General features: G+C 38.4%; 1 protein-coding gene across 1 annotated transcript in view; it reads right to left on the bottom strand.

The window, feature by feature from the left end:
* LOC139741545 (uncharacterized) overlaps positions 1 to 17,805 on the bottom strand; it is a gene marked incomplete at its 5' end in the record, with an annotated part of 56,152 nt that overhangs the window by 21,017 nt on the left and 17,330 nt on the right. Inside the window, 14 exons of the mRNA XM_071652127.1 lie at positions 864 to 1,116; positions 1,954 to 2,056; positions 2,617 to 2,861; positions 3,449 to 3,540; positions 5,320 to 5,537; positions 7,152 to 7,349; positions 9,582 to 9,743; positions 10,335 to 10,500; positions 11,121 to 11,305; positions 11,912 to 12,062; positions 12,402 to 12,666; positions 13,086 to 13,173; positions 14,535 to 14,687; positions 16,885 to 17,040. Of these exons, the coding sequence (XP_071508228.1) occupies positions 864 to 1,116; positions 1,954 to 2,056; positions 2,617 to 2,861; positions 3,449 to 3,540; positions 5,320 to 5,537; positions 7,152 to 7,349; positions 9,582 to 9,743; positions 10,335 to 10,500; positions 11,121 to 11,305; positions 11,912 to 12,062; positions 12,402 to 12,666; positions 13,086 to 13,173; positions 14,535 to 14,687; positions 16,885 to 17,040 (2,435 nt within the window). The remainder of the gene's footprint in view (positions 1 to 863; positions 1,117 to 1,953; positions 2,057 to 2,616; positions 2,862 to 3,448; positions 3,541 to 5,319; positions 5,538 to 7,151; positions 7,350 to 9,581; positions 9,744 to 10,334; positions 10,501 to 11,120; positions 11,306 to 11,911; positions 12,063 to 12,401; positions 12,667 to 13,085; positions 13,174 to 14,534; positions 14,688 to 16,884; positions 17,041 to 17,805) is intronic.

Below are 17,805 nucleotides of genomic sequence, written 5' to 3'. Positions count from 1 at the left end.
ACTTCTCCGTTAAGTACAGGACTTCACGATCGCAAATTTTAGTACTCGCGAAATCGTTGGGAATTCCCGATTTGCGAAAATTTAGACTCACGAAATATATGGCGTATACAGTATTTGATTTTCAAATAAGATTGTTTACATATACATTTTGCAGATATCATTGAAAATTACAATAATGCAGCTTCCTGTGGTACCATGGTAGCCATTGTCTAGTTTCATACGGAGGATCATGATCTATGAAATCTATGAAAAATATGAACTGAACAAAAGTGTTTCCTTTCTTTTCTTTTTTTTTTTTTGGCAAAGTGTAAGATTGTGGCTGCGGGTGAACAGAGAGGACTGAGATTGTGGCTATGGGTGAACAGAGAGGACTGATAATTTTAATCATGTCTTCTCAGTGAATTAAGGGGTAATATTAACTCGTACATCCTCAGAGAACTACAACATAGGGTGAAGTTACATTCGATTTGATATAATCTCAGTGAACTAAGAGGTGAAGACATTTTATGTACTCTAAGAGAACTATAGTATGAAGCTAACTGAGAGAAATAATCAAAGGGTGCATCTTAACCCGTTGAGGACAGACTGATTTTGCTACAACACGCATTTCCCATAGACAGCTGCCCAAGTGTACTCGGTCCTCGTCCTCAACGGGTTAAAGAACACACATAAATGCATGACAAAGTCCTTTCATGGAATTCAAACTGCCTTGATGTGGGAATCATTTAGCTGCTAAATTGAACTGTCCCAGTGCTATAAATGAACAAAAAAATCCTTCTCTCCTACAGTGGAAGATGTTGGAGATGAAAGAAAGCAAACTACTGTAAGATCCAGCAATAAACAGAAAAAGCATCAGTGCTCACCGAGGATTGAAAGTACCATTGATGCTGATTTGAGAAGGAGGGGCACCAAACATTAGCTGCGGCAATGAAGGCTCAATATTTATTGCTCCTGCACCGTCGATCGCTGTAACGGCTGAGCCAGAAAGCTTAAGAGTCAGTGGAATACCCAGGGAGGTGGCAACCCGAAGGCTGCCCTCGCTCAGCGAGGCCGCCTTCTGGAAGGACATCTGAATGTTTTCCAGCATCTGCACAAAGCTGGTCATGTGACAGAGCTCTGTTGGAATGGGAGAAAAGCAATTCTAACGTCTATCTCTGATTTTCCTGACTTTGAAATTCCGAACTGCACATTGCATTATAAAGTATTTTTTTGTTTCAGATACCGAGCTGCAATAGATGATGTCCACTGATTCTAATATATCAACAAGAACAAAACAGAGTTTGCTTGTTTCAGTTTTCAATCTGACAAGATGGCTGCATGGCCCATATTCAGCTGCACTAGCTGGTCTTCCATGGGGTCCAGTTTGATGTGAGGCAGGGCCATTTCACTTTGTTATGCACCCTGCTCTTAATTGCAATGAATAAATGAAGCAGGATCTTTTATGTGCATGAGTTGTGACTCTCTTACACACCAGACCTCCATTTTTTTGTCATATATATTTAACATACATTTGAGATTAAACCACTCTCATTATCCTATGAAATTAATATCTTACTATATTGTTTCCTGTATGGTGCAATCCCACTTTACTGGACAATGCAAATTGAATGAGATTTTACAATAGAAAAAAAAAACAATTATCATGAAAAAAACAAAAAACTTAATATGTTCCCTTTGAATTTTTTAACTTGGAAAGTGAAACGTGAAGTTAAAAAAAGGGTGATTAATAACAAGACATTTATCACAACCACCCAAACACTATTACCTCTACAAGATGAGGTCTATGGGACGTGCAGATCTATGATTGACAGTATACAGGATAAAAGCACCAATATATTTTTTATGTCACTGGGTGCAGGGTTTTGTGAATAAAAGACTGATTCATATCAGGAATATTTCTGTCCAAGGTCTGACAGACTGCCTCACATTAACCTCTTTGGATTTGGAACTTACCAGATTCGACTGGTGGAAAATGAAATCCCCTGAATTCGTTTCCAAACGACTTGAGGTAAAAGTTAATGGCAGGCTCTGCCTCACTCCGAGTCGCGATCCCAAGCTAAAGGGACGAAAAAAAATATATTCAGTGGTGACAACTGCCTGAAAACAATCACATGTCAGAAACAATACTGTACAAAACTTAATCACGAGAAACAACATAGTCTTCTTCCAAGATTTAATTTAATGGTGGTGATAAATAATTCATTGAAATATACAATGAGTATCACTCAATCTTTCTTATGAACAATAAGGTTGATGTTCTGAGTCATACAATTGTCAATAAAAGGGAGCTTTAGGTCTTCGACACAAATGCTAGGAAAATGTTATTTAGGCAAAAAAAAAAAATGGTTCTCCGCCACATGCGTGAGACAGTTGTTTCCATTGTCCAACCCATATGGAGGCATCGTCTTAGCATTCGTGTTGCAAATAACTTTTGATGCAGGTGTAACTTCCACAGTCTGAATATACTTTATGGAAGCCACCAGGATTTCAAAGCTACTACGCAGACAGGAACTACTTTTATGTTATCTTCTTGTCATAAGTCACTGTCAAGACTCAAATATCTTTATTTTTCAAATATATCCATATTAGGCTGGCACCAAGACTAGTCTTGATTACATCATCACCAGTGGTCACCTGGGTTGTGATGTCATTTAGCAGCTGGTCAGAGGAAGGGTCAACTCCAAACGTGTATGCCGTGTCCATCAGTTTCTGGAGACCTCTGGCCCTGAAGCCCAACTCCAGGAAGTTGAGACTGACTCCCATGAGGTGTGCATTGAGCTTAGCAGCCCCGCCCCTTGGGAACGGCGAATCAGGTGACATGATGTACTTCAGGTTGGAAAACATGCCCACTCTATCTTCCGCTGCAGTCATAAGAAGAAAATTAGTGGACTATTGAAGTCTGATTTTCAGGCAGCCTAATTCACACATTTACATTATTTTGGTATTGCAGTTTACCAATTACAGCAACAATATGATAACAAAAACAAAATGTTAATAACTATGCTCTGTAACAGTGTGAGTCTAGCTGATGTGTATTTCAAAATTGCAAAGTTTGAATTCAGTATACAAATGATGCACAGGACAGAGTGGATCAGTGAGAATTGGATACGCGAGTTTAACTTTGGAACTGTTTGAAGTTTAAACGAGGACATCGAGTGTGTTTTAGACCATTCCAAAGTTTTAAACGAGAGCATCCAATTCTCACTCATCCACGAAATTGGCCTGTGCATCATTTGTGTTATAAAATGGGCCCGTAAATTCATGAAATACAACCATTTTTCCCATCATGCATCCAGCACACCTACAACACTACACAAGACTTGAGCCATGCGTTCGGATTTTACCAGACACATGGCTCAGTGTGGATCAGTACAAATCGATGCATGACCATTGACCAATCAGATTGCAGAGATTCTAAAGCTCATTTTATAATGTTTTCTAATCTCACCTGATGATAATCCAGCCTTGTAACTTTTGGAGTACTGTATTCCAAAGTCTGTATTTTGCAGACTATCATACAAATGACTCGCAACCTTTGACCTGCAAGAAATGTGAAGACATTGAAAAAAAATTGCAATGTATAAAGTGAAAATTGTTATATCCAACTGTTATTCCTGAAGCGCCCTGTGCATTCATCAAAGGGTACCAGGTAGGTAGAACAAAATGCGATGATCAATAGTACCCTCACAGTTACTGTATACGCTATAATTTTCGCGTACATAAATTTTCGCGAATTGCCGCTGTCACACATTTTCGCGAGTGGTTAAATTCGCGATTGGGGGACCAGAGAAAATATGAAGTGGCAAAGAAAGTGTGAATTTTCAACTTACTAGCAAATAAGAATGATACTAGTTATACACTGCATGAAAAAAACTTACCAAACGCTGCGAACTAGTAAGTTAGAATTTAACATTTTTGAAGTGGTTAAGTCCATCGCGCTAGATTTCTGACGATTGGTCCCCTTGCGATAATGGATTGGTTCTCTACACTGCTACAGTATTCGTAAGTACACGTGGACGTGCGTAAACAAGCTTAGCCAGTATGGTCTGTTCGGTAAGCCGTGACATGGTATACTAGTACTGAAATGTTCGTATCATCAGGGCAAGGGATTCAGTTTGGAAGGTAATATTTTCGCGTGTTGTTAATTTCGCGAATAGCTCTTGACTCGCGAAATTCGCGAAAATAAAACCCCCGCGAAATATATAGCGTATACAGTATATGTTTCAACAAGCTGCATGCGATATACTCTTTAGCACAGCATGATGGATACTGCTACGGCCCAATCAAAATTCATTATGGATGTTATGTGGAAACTATGATCAAATATGTGACCCGCTACAACAAAAGGATCCTAAAGTCGCTGCCAAACGAGCCAATCATGGCCCAGAAAAATTTTATTTTCAGGCCTTTCCTTTTATCATTTAGCTTCGAAATTTCGGCAGATGATAGAAGATACATTAGACTACAAAATTATTTTAGAAACAGAAATTTAAACGTTTTGACAGATTTTGGTGACCCGACTTCAAACTCGATTTTCTCAGCTCACCTGTCAGCGACTTTAGGATCCTTTTGTTGTAGCGGGTCACATATGATCTCAGACTGCAATACTGTCGCTCTAATTTTTGGCTAATATTTTGTTTTTTGGTTGTTACCCAACTGAAATTGTGTCATCGCAGTGTTATTTCACACATTTCTTGTGCATGCATGTTAATTTTAGAGCAAAAAAAGTTTCTGAAGACATATGAGTGAGAACTGTGAATCCCTTTAAACAAATGTATAAAAGGTGTAATACACTTTGAATAAAAAGTAATTAACCAGACATTTTTCTACGGCTCATTTCATTCAAGGAATCAAAATTGATTTTAACACATCATCATACCAGTACACAATGAAACTTATTTTCTTTTGAGACCTCTTGAAAATTCATCTGTTAGCTCTCAATACAACAATACTGCATAAACTTATGAATTGTATGTGCACCTCATATAAAGAAAGCCGCACATCTAGATGACTTACGGGGGAGGGGGGGGGGGGTAAATGTTTTATTTATCTTCCGTTACCTTACTTCTTCTGCTTAAGACATTACAATGCCTTCAAAATTGTAAATGCGGGTTGTCGAAAGTATCATTATAATAATGCAATAATGATTATAGGACACTAAAAAGAGACTGTTCCCTGCATTCTTTAATAATCAGTAGGCCTACATTTTCAATGATGTATTTAAGTTCTCTAGGTTTTTAATTCCTACTTGAATAAGAAAGTTACCCATCACACTAATCATTTTCTATAATTTGACATTTCAAAACGACAGACACTCACACATTGCGAGGCACCTGCATGCTGGGGTTCTTCAGGGCCTCAAAATGAGAAGACACAAAACTGATCACCTGCCGGCTAGTCTCCGACTCCAGGCTCTTGATCAAAATCTGCATGACGGGCTCCGATAGTTTTGTGTCCATAAGGACAACGAATGCTGCTATGCGGACTTCGGCACAGTTCTCCCTGTCAAGGAACTCATGCAGGAGTATCTGGGACACCTGGAAAGCAAAAGGTCTCTGAGTCTTAGAGTGTTGCATCCTCATACAATATTTCAAGTTTGGAGTGAAAGAATATGACATATTACAAAGTGGGCAGCATTTCACATATTTTGTAATGAGATATACTGATACAATACCTATCCACTTGATGACATTACGGTACTTTATATCTTTAACCCATTGAGGATGGGCTGATATTGCTCCAACACGTATTTCCCATAGACATCTGCCCAAGTATATTTGGGACTCGTCTTCAACGGGTGAATTTCAAGTAGCAGGTACATAGGCCTACAATAGTCAAGGTAAAATTGCTACAAAATTTGTATTTTTATGCCTCCGCAACGAAGTGGCCGGAGGCATTATGTTTTCGGGTCGTCCGTCCGTCCGTCCGTACGTCCGTCCGTCCCGTTTTGTTTTTGTCAATATCTCAAGAACCGTGTGGTGGTTTTACATCAAACTTGGTATGAGGGTATATCCTTGGGGGATAATACTTTGTGTGGATTTTAGGGTCACAGGGTCAAAGGTCAAAGGTCACAGGTTATTTTGTGAAAAAAAATTGAAATTTCATGTTTTTCTCCATATCTCGCAAATGGTTCAAGGTATTTTCATGGAACTTAGTATATATGCTTGTACCGATGGGCAGTGATTATCTAGGGAAGTTGGGGGTCATGGGTCAAAGGTCAGGGGGTCAAAGGTCAAGGTCAACTCCTCAAAATATCACTACTTTCCTTAAAATGCAATATGCCTGAAGGGTTTTTTTTTAACTTGATGTATGGCATGTATTACCCAATGTATATTTTTGGGGAAGTTTCTTGCCAAAAGGTCAAAGGTCAAAAGGTAAAAGGTCAAATGAAAGTGCTAAATTGCACTTTTTCCTCCATATCTCGAAAGTAACTCAAGGTATCATTATGAAACTTACATATTTACGCATGTTCAACCTAACAGTGATTCTCTTTGGAACTGTGAGGTCAAAGGTCAAAGGCCAGGTTTAGATAATGCTATTTTCTCAATACCTTGAAAATTACTCAATGCATAAACTTATAAAAGGGTCAAAAGTCAAGTAAAAATCATCAGTTCCCCAAATACCTGCACTCTGACATTTTAATCATTCATCCAATTGAACCTACTTCTAGGAAAGTGAACATTCAGCACATTTGTGTCAAACCTGTCATTTTAATATTTTGCCAATTGTGTGAAACTGTCATCACACATTGTCAAGACATTGTAGTATAGCCCTATTAGGAGAACCATGCATTATGGCGGAGGCATATCAGTAGCCTTAGCGATATATCTAGTTCCTTATGTTTCTTCACTAGTCCTGTAGCGTGAGTGAATTTTCTGTCATAATGCACACAAGTTATCATAGTATGTCAAAGCCCTAAAATACCGTGGTAGCAGTGAGCTATTTAAAGTGCTTACTTAATCACCACAACTGTCTTTGAAATCAAACACACAGAAAACTTATTATACCAGTTGAGCGAAAAAAAAATCACTAACACATTTACTTCCACTCACACCATGTTCATAGTATCATGCACCTCAGAAATGGGGAAAATTAAGACTGTCATCATGGTACATGAATGCAAAACTTGATTTAAACAAGGCTGAACTCACATGCTTTCTGGACTGAGTCCTGGTCAGTCTGCGGAGTGAATAGATGGCTTGGCATCGAAGGTCAGACGTTGCCTTGGGATTCTGGACCAGGTCTTCCAAGTTCCTGGACTGGTTTGTCAGTCCAGCATTGCCCAGGGACTTGAGGTATGCTAGCCTCTGCCACTCAGGATTGTTGGTATGGATTCCATCGTAAAGAGGCTACAAAAATTGTCAATAAAATTGCAAAATTTATTTGTAATAGTCCAGGGAAGCATTGCTTTATATCCCATACACTCGTCATTACACTTCTATAACAGCTGAGAAAGAAAAAAAAACAAAAAACAAAAAACAAACAAACAAACAAACAAACAAACACAGAAACATCATGACATAGAAGGACAAAATATCACACTCCAGATAAATTTCTGATTGAACCCGTGAACACTAAAACCATGCTGGTTTGTATGTTTAATAACGTACATCTTTGAGCAGTAAGAGTCTGAAATATAATACCCAGTGTACTGTTCTGGTAAAGAAAATTATAAAAAAAAATTTAGGTGGTGCTTTATAAGGCCCCTCCCCCCCCCCAAAAAAAAAGTCTAAAAATGTTTTTTCATCTCATCGACCCGTCGTAATCGTGTTCGGGCCATGCAGGGCCACACACTACGTTTTACAGCATGCATTGCATGCTAGCTACTTTTTTGGCTCACGTGCATAGGTAGTGCGCTATGCTAGCTAGCTACCCTACCGGCCGCGGTGCAGCGCGACTGCCAAGATGGCTACTTTTGCAGCATCCATTACCAGCTGTCATGGCACCAAAACTGTTTGGAGTTCAGTTGCCGGCATCTCACTGGAAGGTATTTTTTTTGAGCTGTTTGCAAAATTTAACAAAGGCTGAGTTTATCATCTTTCCCCTGTTTGAAACAGCTTTCAAAAGCCATTTCCAAAGCCCTTTCCAAAGCCGTTTCCAAAGCCCTTTAGAAACAGCTTCCAAAATAGTTGCTTTTATCAACTCATCGCAAACACGAAAACTGGCCTTGTCAACTCGCAGCTGCATTGCGCAATTTGACCCGAGGAGAAGGGGTCATATACTGTATTCTAAACCACAGTACAAAGCCATTTCAAAAGAGCTTTAAGTTTATCTTGCTTCGAAGGGCTTCTAGAAATAGGTTTCTGGAAACCTGTTTCATAAACCTGTTTCTGAAAGCACAAATTTGCGGCTTTCGAAAAGGCTTTCCAAACCCCATAATCAAAACAGCTTTGCCTTTATCAACTCCTAACAATTCCTTGAAAGTCGTTTGGAAAACCTGTTTCTGCCAAGAAAAAGAGTTAATAAACGCACCCAAAGATGAACATTGTAAGTGTTTGTCAGTGAATGTTTCTGCCTTGCCCACCGGGCCCTGGCAAGACGTAAATTTGAATGAATCCCTTGGAGTTTTGAGTGCATTAAACTTGCGCCACATCCTGTACAAAGTTAAACTAGAACTTGAAGTATTGCCAGAAGGATGAGTGTATGAGATGCCCTGCCAAAGTTACAAAACTACATGGGTAAAAAGGGTATTTTAAAAAAAAAAAAATGACCTACCGACCCTCTTGGGTTTTGATAATTAAGGGCAAACAAACAATTTTTTTTTTTTGCCTAATGCTGGCACCTGTAAGTATGTAAAACTCATATGATTCTGCTTTTCCTGCTCACCACATAAATGACATGGCAAAAACACAATTTCTTGGGGCTTAATGCTAACTCTAACTCTATTCCTAGTCAACTAAATCATGCAGTATAAACATGTCCATGCTGACAGAAACATGTGAGTCAATCTACGAATGCCAATCAGAAATGACACTCTAATCAGAAAACAAATCATCTTGCATCTAAAGTCAAAAGTTAAAAGTCAAATCCATAACTATTTCTACCTGCAACAAAATTTAATCAGATGTAGAATGTTACTGTTACTGGCATAACTTGCAGACATTTTTTGAGAGGGAAAGGTCTACATACAAAAAGATGTAATGATCAAAGCTACTGTAAGCTTACAGCAAGCTTGCTGCAAGCACGATAATAAAAGTTCTTGTAATCCTGCTGAAAGCTCAATGCAATCTAGACACTGGCTTGCAGTCACTTGCACAGTACAAAAAAATAAATGCAAGTGGGGATAACAATTGGTCAATCAAAAGAAAGAATTAATGTTTCAAAGGTATTGAACAAGGTTGCAAGGTTGCAACCTGTTTGCTGTTTGCTCGCAAACTTGCAGCAAGTTCCCAAGTGTGTAGCAAGCTTGTCTACAGATACAGTTTGAACTTGCTCTTTTGTGACTGGTCAATTTGGTTACCGAATTTGCATTTTTGGAACTCCACATTTCAGAAAATACTTTGTAACAAACTTACGCAAGCTAGTGCAAATTTCTATTCATTATATGCAGACAAAGGGTTCGATCTTCCAGTGGGACTCACCTGTGAGAAAGTACTCAGCAAACTGTCATCACAGGTCCAGTCCTGTGGAGTCTGGTCCTGGATCCCTTCCCCGCACGCTTTGTTGAGGAGAGAGCCGTAAGACAGCCAGCAGGCCGTGAACAGGCTCGAAGAATTCTGAACCAATGGGACTTGGCACAGGTCCTGATGCAAAATACACAATACATAGCACAAATGTCAGTTATGACAAAATTCTGTTCATGTCTTAGAATACCAACGTAGGTACATGCTTCCCCTTTGTGCTCGGCGTTTATGATATTTAATTTTTCCATATTCATTGGAGTCGTTGCTCTATCATATGGACACCTCACATCATTGTAAAAATCACAATTATCAATTTCCTCTTTTCATAGCCATTTTCACTTCAATTATAATTTTGCTCATATAGTGTGTGTGCCTACAGGGTTAATGAAATATATGTTGTAAATATTAAACAGTGTCATATTCCTTTTCTATCATATCAAATTAATTAACTTTCATGTATGACTACAAATAATGAATTGAAAATGACAAGAGGGTAGAGTTACCGGTACAGCTAGTAATCAATGAGCGACATACAGCCACAAAGATATGATGATAAGGATGACAATGATATTTACTTTAATATGTTTGATTCTGTCAATCACGAGAGATTATTTTCCCAGTCTTTTAACCTGCTTCCAAACTCAATCCTATCACACCTTAAGAACTGAGAAGAGTCATCCTGCGTGATGATAATCTTCTCCTTATACCTACCTTGTGAGCATGAAGAAAATCAGGTGCAAAAGTGGAATGGAATCCCAGCATGGTCAGAATTTGAATCGCTCGCTCTCCTGTGATGTTTTCACACTGGAGTCTTTCCCTCAGCAGCACAACAGAATGTCCTGTGCCCAGAAGAGGTAGGGTGTCCTCAAAGACTTGCCTTGTGATCCAGAGAAGCAGAGAAAAATCATGTCAAACATACAAATGACATACATCATGCAATAATCTATAGTAATATGGTCTCATTCATACATGGTAGCCTCTTTGATCTTTTTGTAAGCACTATTCTCCTCAAAGTCAAAGGCAGTTCTATGCCCCAGCATTGCAAGTGGTTGACAAATTGCTCTTATTCAGTGTTTGACAGTAGTAGCCATGATAATAAAAAATCACGGGCATAGAAACTCATTTTGGACTCAAACCAATAATTTCCTGATTACTTGACATGCATCACATCTACTAGACTACCGAGCTTCTGCCCAACAGCCAGTGCTGATAGTATTGTCAGTTACCAATCCACACGCCTTGGTTGCAAAGGAGTTATATCATCTACCTCAAGGATGCGCATCCAAGGCAGGTTTCAAACAAAAAATATCTGGAGCCATTTAAGCCCACTGCCTCAAAGTGTTTTGAATTTCATTGATATTCACGCTTACACAGAATGATATACATAGTTCTAAAAACAAATTTTTTCAATTAAAAAAAAATTCAATTGAAAAACAACAACGAAAACTGTCCCCTCTAGCAAGGTTGGTATCAAAGCAAGTTCCTGATTCTACTTACCTCTGTCTCTCTTGCAACTTTGTTTCACTGGCCTGTCTTCTCCCATAAAGGTCAAAGATTTCGACCAACTCTTCGCTGCTGGCCCGTCGCAGAATTTCAACCAACTTTGTGAAGTTATCCGGGGTGTCTGCTGAAATGTGGTCTGTTTGAAGATCTCTTGCTATCCCCTCAGCCAGGTCAATGACCTGACAACCACAATGAAATCAATAGATGGAGAAGTCTTCACAAATTGAGCATGGGAAAGGAGCAGCTCATTGATAATTTGAAACAAAAAACAGATATTTTTAATGAAAGTCCTAACCATTTTAAGGTTAACAAGTCCACATAGGTAGAGTATATTTTGTCATCATGGTCCTTGCAAACCTATATACTCTATAAGGTCATATATTGTGATGTCAGTAATGCAGGCTTCTCCTTTGCTTTGCACAGAAAAGTTCAGTAATTTCACTATTTTCTCAAAATTGACATTGTTACCATGAGTGTTGCTCAAGGTAATATGCAGTAGACTATACTGTAATGCTTTGTTTAATTAAGATATATTGTAGTCAAGCTGCTTAAGTGGTCGTTTCATACATATAATTGCAAGGGATATATATTCGGAGTAGCTGTCTATAGCCACATGGCCACTATATTTAAATTTGAATGGCAAATACATTTTTTCATTTTGGAACATGTCAAAAAGGCCTGATCATCTCACTATATTCTTAGATATGCCCTTATTATTGATGATTTCCTCATATACACCTCTGTTGAGATACGGATAAAAGGACGATTCCACAAAACTTTCCTACCATCTGCCGCTCTTCTTCTGAGAGCCTTGCTGCCTCCTCTGGGGGAAAGCGGTACAAGAGGCTGTCCACGCCATAGTAATTGGGTGGTATGCTTATGAAGGGCTGATTTTCCAACCTCATCTTCCTTATGTTCTGAAGAATTAGATCTTGCCTGGGAAAAAAAAAAAATGACATCGCAATTTCACTCAAAGGTAAACTAATTTAGTATGAACAACACATTACTACTTACAATCTTTACAACATTTCCTTCTCTACTGTAGAATCATACCTTATTTTGTTCTCAAGTTACTACATTATTTTTTTCTCACTTTAGTGTGAGCATTGAGAGAAAGAGAAAAAATATAGAGAGACGTATTGATATTGAGATTAAGTATAAATGTATGTGAAGTATTTTTGTATGTCTACCAGAAGGGTGTAGTTATCATTCATGGTTATCTTTTTTTTTATTTCTATGCATTCTGATGTTTTTGAAAATTCATTGCTCGCGCACCTCATGAATGTGGTGAAACCACCTGACTGGACACTGAAGGGACGGACAGAGTGCTGAGCGACATTGCTGATAGAGTTGATAACAAATCTGTCGTTGTCTCCATTGATAGAGTACGAGGTTTCAGAACTAGAGTCAAGCAGCTTCAGCCGGTTTGAACACGTCTCACATGGCTGGCCATTCAGGAAGTACGCCCTCTGTTGTCGGGGGCTGCTGTTGCATCTGGCGAAGTCTTTCGTCTTGGTGATGTTCCTCATCCTCTTGGGAACTGTCAAAAAATATTCAAACTTTTCAGAGTTGTAATACACATGTAACCACGCACAGGATAGTCCAAAAAATTAAGCCTAAAAATCCTGTTTTTCTCATTATTTGCACTTACAAATATTGCAAATGAAAGACAAAGACATTGACATACATTTTCTTTTGCGTTCATAAGGAACTATTTTTTTTTCTTTTCTTCCTTTCCCCCATAGCTGTACATCTCTTTAACATTTGAGAGAGAGAAACTAGTTTTCACAGATGTAGAATATACAAGTACAGCAAAACTGCCCAGAAGAGTACAATTTTGGAGCAAAGAAAATGGGGATTTTAGTCTGTTTAAGTCAAATATCTGCTGAAGGCTGTCAGCCCTTGTCGAGAACAAGTCAGGACTAGTGAAGGTTATGAAGGTCTATGAAGGTTACTTACACTCGATTACATCATTTGCCAAGAGTTCGAATTCTGTGTTGTAGGGCGTCTTACTGTACATAACTTCACAATCTCCATCGATGCCTGTCTGAAAGGAGATAGACACGGGTAAAATTATTTTTTTGTGTGTGCTATAGAGATGCAGAAAGCATTCAGGTCTTTCTGTAAAATGTCTTGTCTATTTATCATCTTGCAGAGTTTACAAGAATGTTCCAGAAGGGATTGTGGGTAGTAAGACAGTTTTATTCTCACGTCCTTCTTTTACATCACAGGAGAAAATACAGAAACATTACATAACAAATTATATTTTGTGTCAGCAAAAAGTAATGCTCTGTCTTGGGTTCTATACACAGAAAGATCAATCGGTATATGTCACACCAGCTTGATACACACCAGCACCGGAATATTTTGATCATACCTGTTTGCATATCTGAGAAATGTGAAAATTGCTTACAAAATGAGAACAAATATAAAACACACAAGTAATATCCTTGACAATTCAAGTTATTCCCATTTTGATAAATTACTTAATATTTCAGTACTGCACAACATTTCTTATACTAACCTAAACTCACTAAATTCACTCAATATCACTGTAAGGGATCACTACTGTAAGATGGTAATGTCCTGGACCAAATTTGTTTCTATCTTGTTTTTTTATATGACATCTACTCCTACGTATTGTACATAGGACGTGAGGCCTGTGTCAGAAAAAGAAAATGGAATTTCTTGAGTTTTGAAGTAAAGCATTAGAAAGTAAAACTAATGAATAGAAATCAAAAAGGCAACATTGTATTTGTCTCCTGGACTTTTATATGTTGCGATGTATCATGTTTAATTGTCATGTTAACATTTTCAAACCCTTATGACAAAAAAAAAAAAATGGCAGTGAGTATACATGGGCAATACAATCCTGAAAGCTGTGGCATCTACCAGAAAGAAAAATCATAGCAGCTTCAAAGGGTTTTAGGTGATGGTTAAGATGTTCTTCTGGGCCCCATTTCATTAAAAAAAATTGCCAAGATTGCAACTCTTGCAGGAATGGCAATTGTCATGATAACGATACGAATCCAACTTCCTGATTGGCTGTTGAAATGGGAAGTTGCTATTCTAGTGAGAATTGCCATCCAAACATCTTTTATGAAATGGTACAAAGGTTTCAATACTTACACAAATCCATCCAAATACATTGTATCTCAATTTGTCTAGATAGAGATTTAATATTCTACAAGTGTAGGTAATACAGTTGTCAGAAAAATCTTGGAGGACTACACAAATAAATTTGGACATCTTGGCACAAAAAAAAAAGACAACTACATTTGTATGATTATTGCCACATACATTGTTGGTGCCCATGTCATAACGACACACTCCTCCAAAGTACCCAAACTCTTCTGCCACTAAGAGTCAAATAAGTTGGAGGAACAGGGAAATGGGGTGCAACCTTACCTCCCTGACGCGGTAGAAAAGCGTCTCCTTGTCAACAGTGATGGCATCTTCATCCTCACTTCCAGTCAGATCAACATGGAGCAAGGAGAGGATGGCCTGTTTGATGTTCACTGAGTCGAGACCGTCATCATCTTGGAAGTATCCACGCAAAAACTACAAAAAATTACAGAGGCACATCATCTTTACGTACAAGCTTAACTATCTTTATTCATAGCCACATGTGTATCTAAGGCCCATTTGTTTGGGTAGCTGTTATTTATATTAATAAGTATTTCAGCCACAATGGGGAGGGGGGGGGGATGGGGGCTTCAGTTGGGTAATAATATACCTAATTCTTGCAAAGACATACTAAATGCACCTGACTCATTGCATAATCTACTGAATCATCTTTATTTCTAATTTCGGAAACACTCCAGCTTTGCCCGACAAAAGTTATAGCATTTTAAAACTGTATAGATCTATAACATGAATATAGGGCATGCAAGGTAAAGAAGACTATAAAAGCAGAAAGAAGTTTCATTTCAGAGTAGCCTTTAATCTTAACATTTCTTTTCATTGTGGACAGACACGTGCAAATGAAATGTACATGTAGTCAGGTACTATATATATGACCCGCTACAACAAAATGATCCTAAAGTCGGGCGAGGTCGATTATTTGAAAATTGCATGACACAATTCCCTAATCTTTCTGCTTGAAATTGATATATAACACGTCTTATAAAAATAATCGGCTGCGGAGATACCGATGTTTAAAAGAGAGCATGTCAAGACGTCTGGGAAATCACTGTTTCGAGAAAAGCGCCCTAAAAGTTCTCCTTGCGACGCAATCACAATCAAGAGACACGCAAGTCAGTATTCACCTCCGGACAATAGAAGTTATGCCCTAGCAACCCCCGAAATGCTCATTCAAACACAGCGTCGGCGGTCTTCTCACCGACCAATCAGCGACCAGGATGTCAGGAGAAGCGGCTAGGCATAGCGCAACCCGCCCGCACGCACCAGTCGACTGGGCAGTGTGCGAGCTTCACGCTTCGGTTAGCGGCAGCAGCAAACTGACCAATGAGATCACTCTGGTCATTGTTAGGGGCGGAGCCTATGTGTGGCGCTCAATCCAAATGTTCGAACCAGTTTCTGCTTCGTTGAAACGCCAAAAAAACATGGCCCAGAAAAACGCTATTTTTTGGTCTTTCCTGTCATCATTTTGCTTCAAAATTTCGACAGATGATAGAAGACATGTCATTGCAGACTCTAATAATATGTCAAATTCAGAAAATCGTAAGTTTTGACCAATTTTGATGCTCTAACTTCAAACTCGATTTTCACGGCTTCGACCGTGCGCGACTTTAGGACCATTTTGATGTAGCGGGTCACATATTTCTTTTCATCAATCTTACAATCTACTAGTTCTTACAGAACTGACTAGCACTTTAGAGCACTGTACTTCATTGTCTCATATAAATATATATGTGACCCACTACAACAAAACGATCCCAAAGACGGGGCATGACAATTTTCGGAAAATGGCATGACATAATTCCCTTAATCTTCTACTTTAATTTCATATATAACGCAACTCATAAGAGTGCTCGGTTGCAGAGATATCAATGATTTTATTCAAGCGTATGTCAAGTGGTTGAGGAAATCAGAGTTTCGAGAAAAACGCCTTCAAAGTTTTCCTTCTGACGCTATCATGATCAAGGGGAGGCGAGACAGTTTTCACCGCATAAAATAGAAGGTATGCTCCTAGCAACCTCCGCGATGTTCATTAAAGCTTAGCGACAACGGTCTACGCACGACCAATCAGTGATCAGGCTGCCACACACTGACCAATAAGATCACTCCCTCGTTTCTAGGGGCGAAGTCTAGCTGCGGCGCAAAATCCAAATCTTCGGACACGTTTCTGTTACGTTGGAAGTCGGAAAATCAAAGCCCAGAAAAACTCTGATTTCTTGCCTTTCCTTTGATTACTTGTAGCTTCAAAATTTTGGCAGATGATACACAAAACATAAGACTACAACATTGTGCCAAAAAGAGAAATCCAATAGTTTTGACCAATTTTGATGAAGTTACTTCAAACTCGTTTTTTGTTGACTCAGTCGTCAGCGACTTTAGGATCCTTTTGTTGGAGCGGGACACATATGTATGATTAGACATGGTGAATCAGTCACGGCGAATTATGCTACACAAAAGGTGCCGCACATCTGTTCATAATCAGGGACCACTATGCAATTTTCAAAATGAGGAAACTTGTTAGCAGTAGTAATATGTACGTATATCCCTCACAATTTAAAGAAAGAAATCTTACAAAATCCAAGATCAAACAAGATTTAGCTGAAAAGGTGTGTCATACCCGTCCTCCATGATAATCAAGGATGAAACGCTTTGTGAGGTCAGACAAAAGAAGATCCTGCTCGGCGCCCTCTACAGGTTCAAAGAGAGAGGCATTGAGTTGCACAGCTGGGTCATCGATCTTGCCTTGATATTTCCTCAGTGAGGGCTGGCTGAGCTGTAAATGGTCAAAAATTGAAATCATTAAATTAAGGTTGTTTTTTTTTTCAATACAAATTTTCTACACTTCACTGCTTAATGGAACACTATAGAATCTAAAATAAAAAAAATAATAACACTAATTTGAATTCTAAAACTATGTAATAGTCTCTACAAATCGTATCAATGCTTTGTTCTGTAATGGGAAAAGTACATACAGTACAATAGATGTATATTTTTTGCTTTAATATTCAAATTGATCATTCCTGTTTTCTGCTGACAAGTATGAATAAAAATATTCACATAGAATACAGTTTAATATCAATATTAATTGCAACACTCAACAGAACTAGAAATGTCGCTATGGTGACTGGTACGTATGCCTCCGCCATATCGCATGTTTCTCTAAATAGGTCTAGAGTAGGCCCTATTCCTTGACAATGTGAAATTCACATAAGTGGCAATAAAAAAGAATGAAATGACAGATTTGTCACAATGTGTTGAGTGTTTACTTTCCTTGAGCTCGCTTTCATTTCAATTGATAGCTAAATTGTTGAAGAGAGCAAGTATTTGGGAAATTTGAGCCTTTTTACTTGACATTTAACCCTTGCCCTTTGACACCATGGCCCATAATTCTTTAAATAATCACTATCTGGTAACATCCATTTTCATGATATTACTTTTATGCTATTTTCAAAATACGGGAAAACAACTATGACATTTCAACATTTTCACTGGACTTTTGACCCAAAAATCTTTCCCTATAAAATCATTGTGCAGTAAT

Source organism: Diadema antillarum, unplaced genomic scaffold (assembly GCF_040938485.1).
Source record: "Diadema antillarum isolate AM-2024a unplaced genomic scaffold, OU_Dant_1.0 scf00000031, whole genome shotgun sequence".
Taxonomy (NCBI): Eukaryota; Metazoa; Echinodermata; class Echinoidea; order Diadematoida; family Diadematidae; genus Diadema; species Diadema antillarum.
The sequence above is the reverse complement of the archived record's forward strand: the minus strand, read 5'-3'. Positions and strand labels throughout refer to the sequence as shown.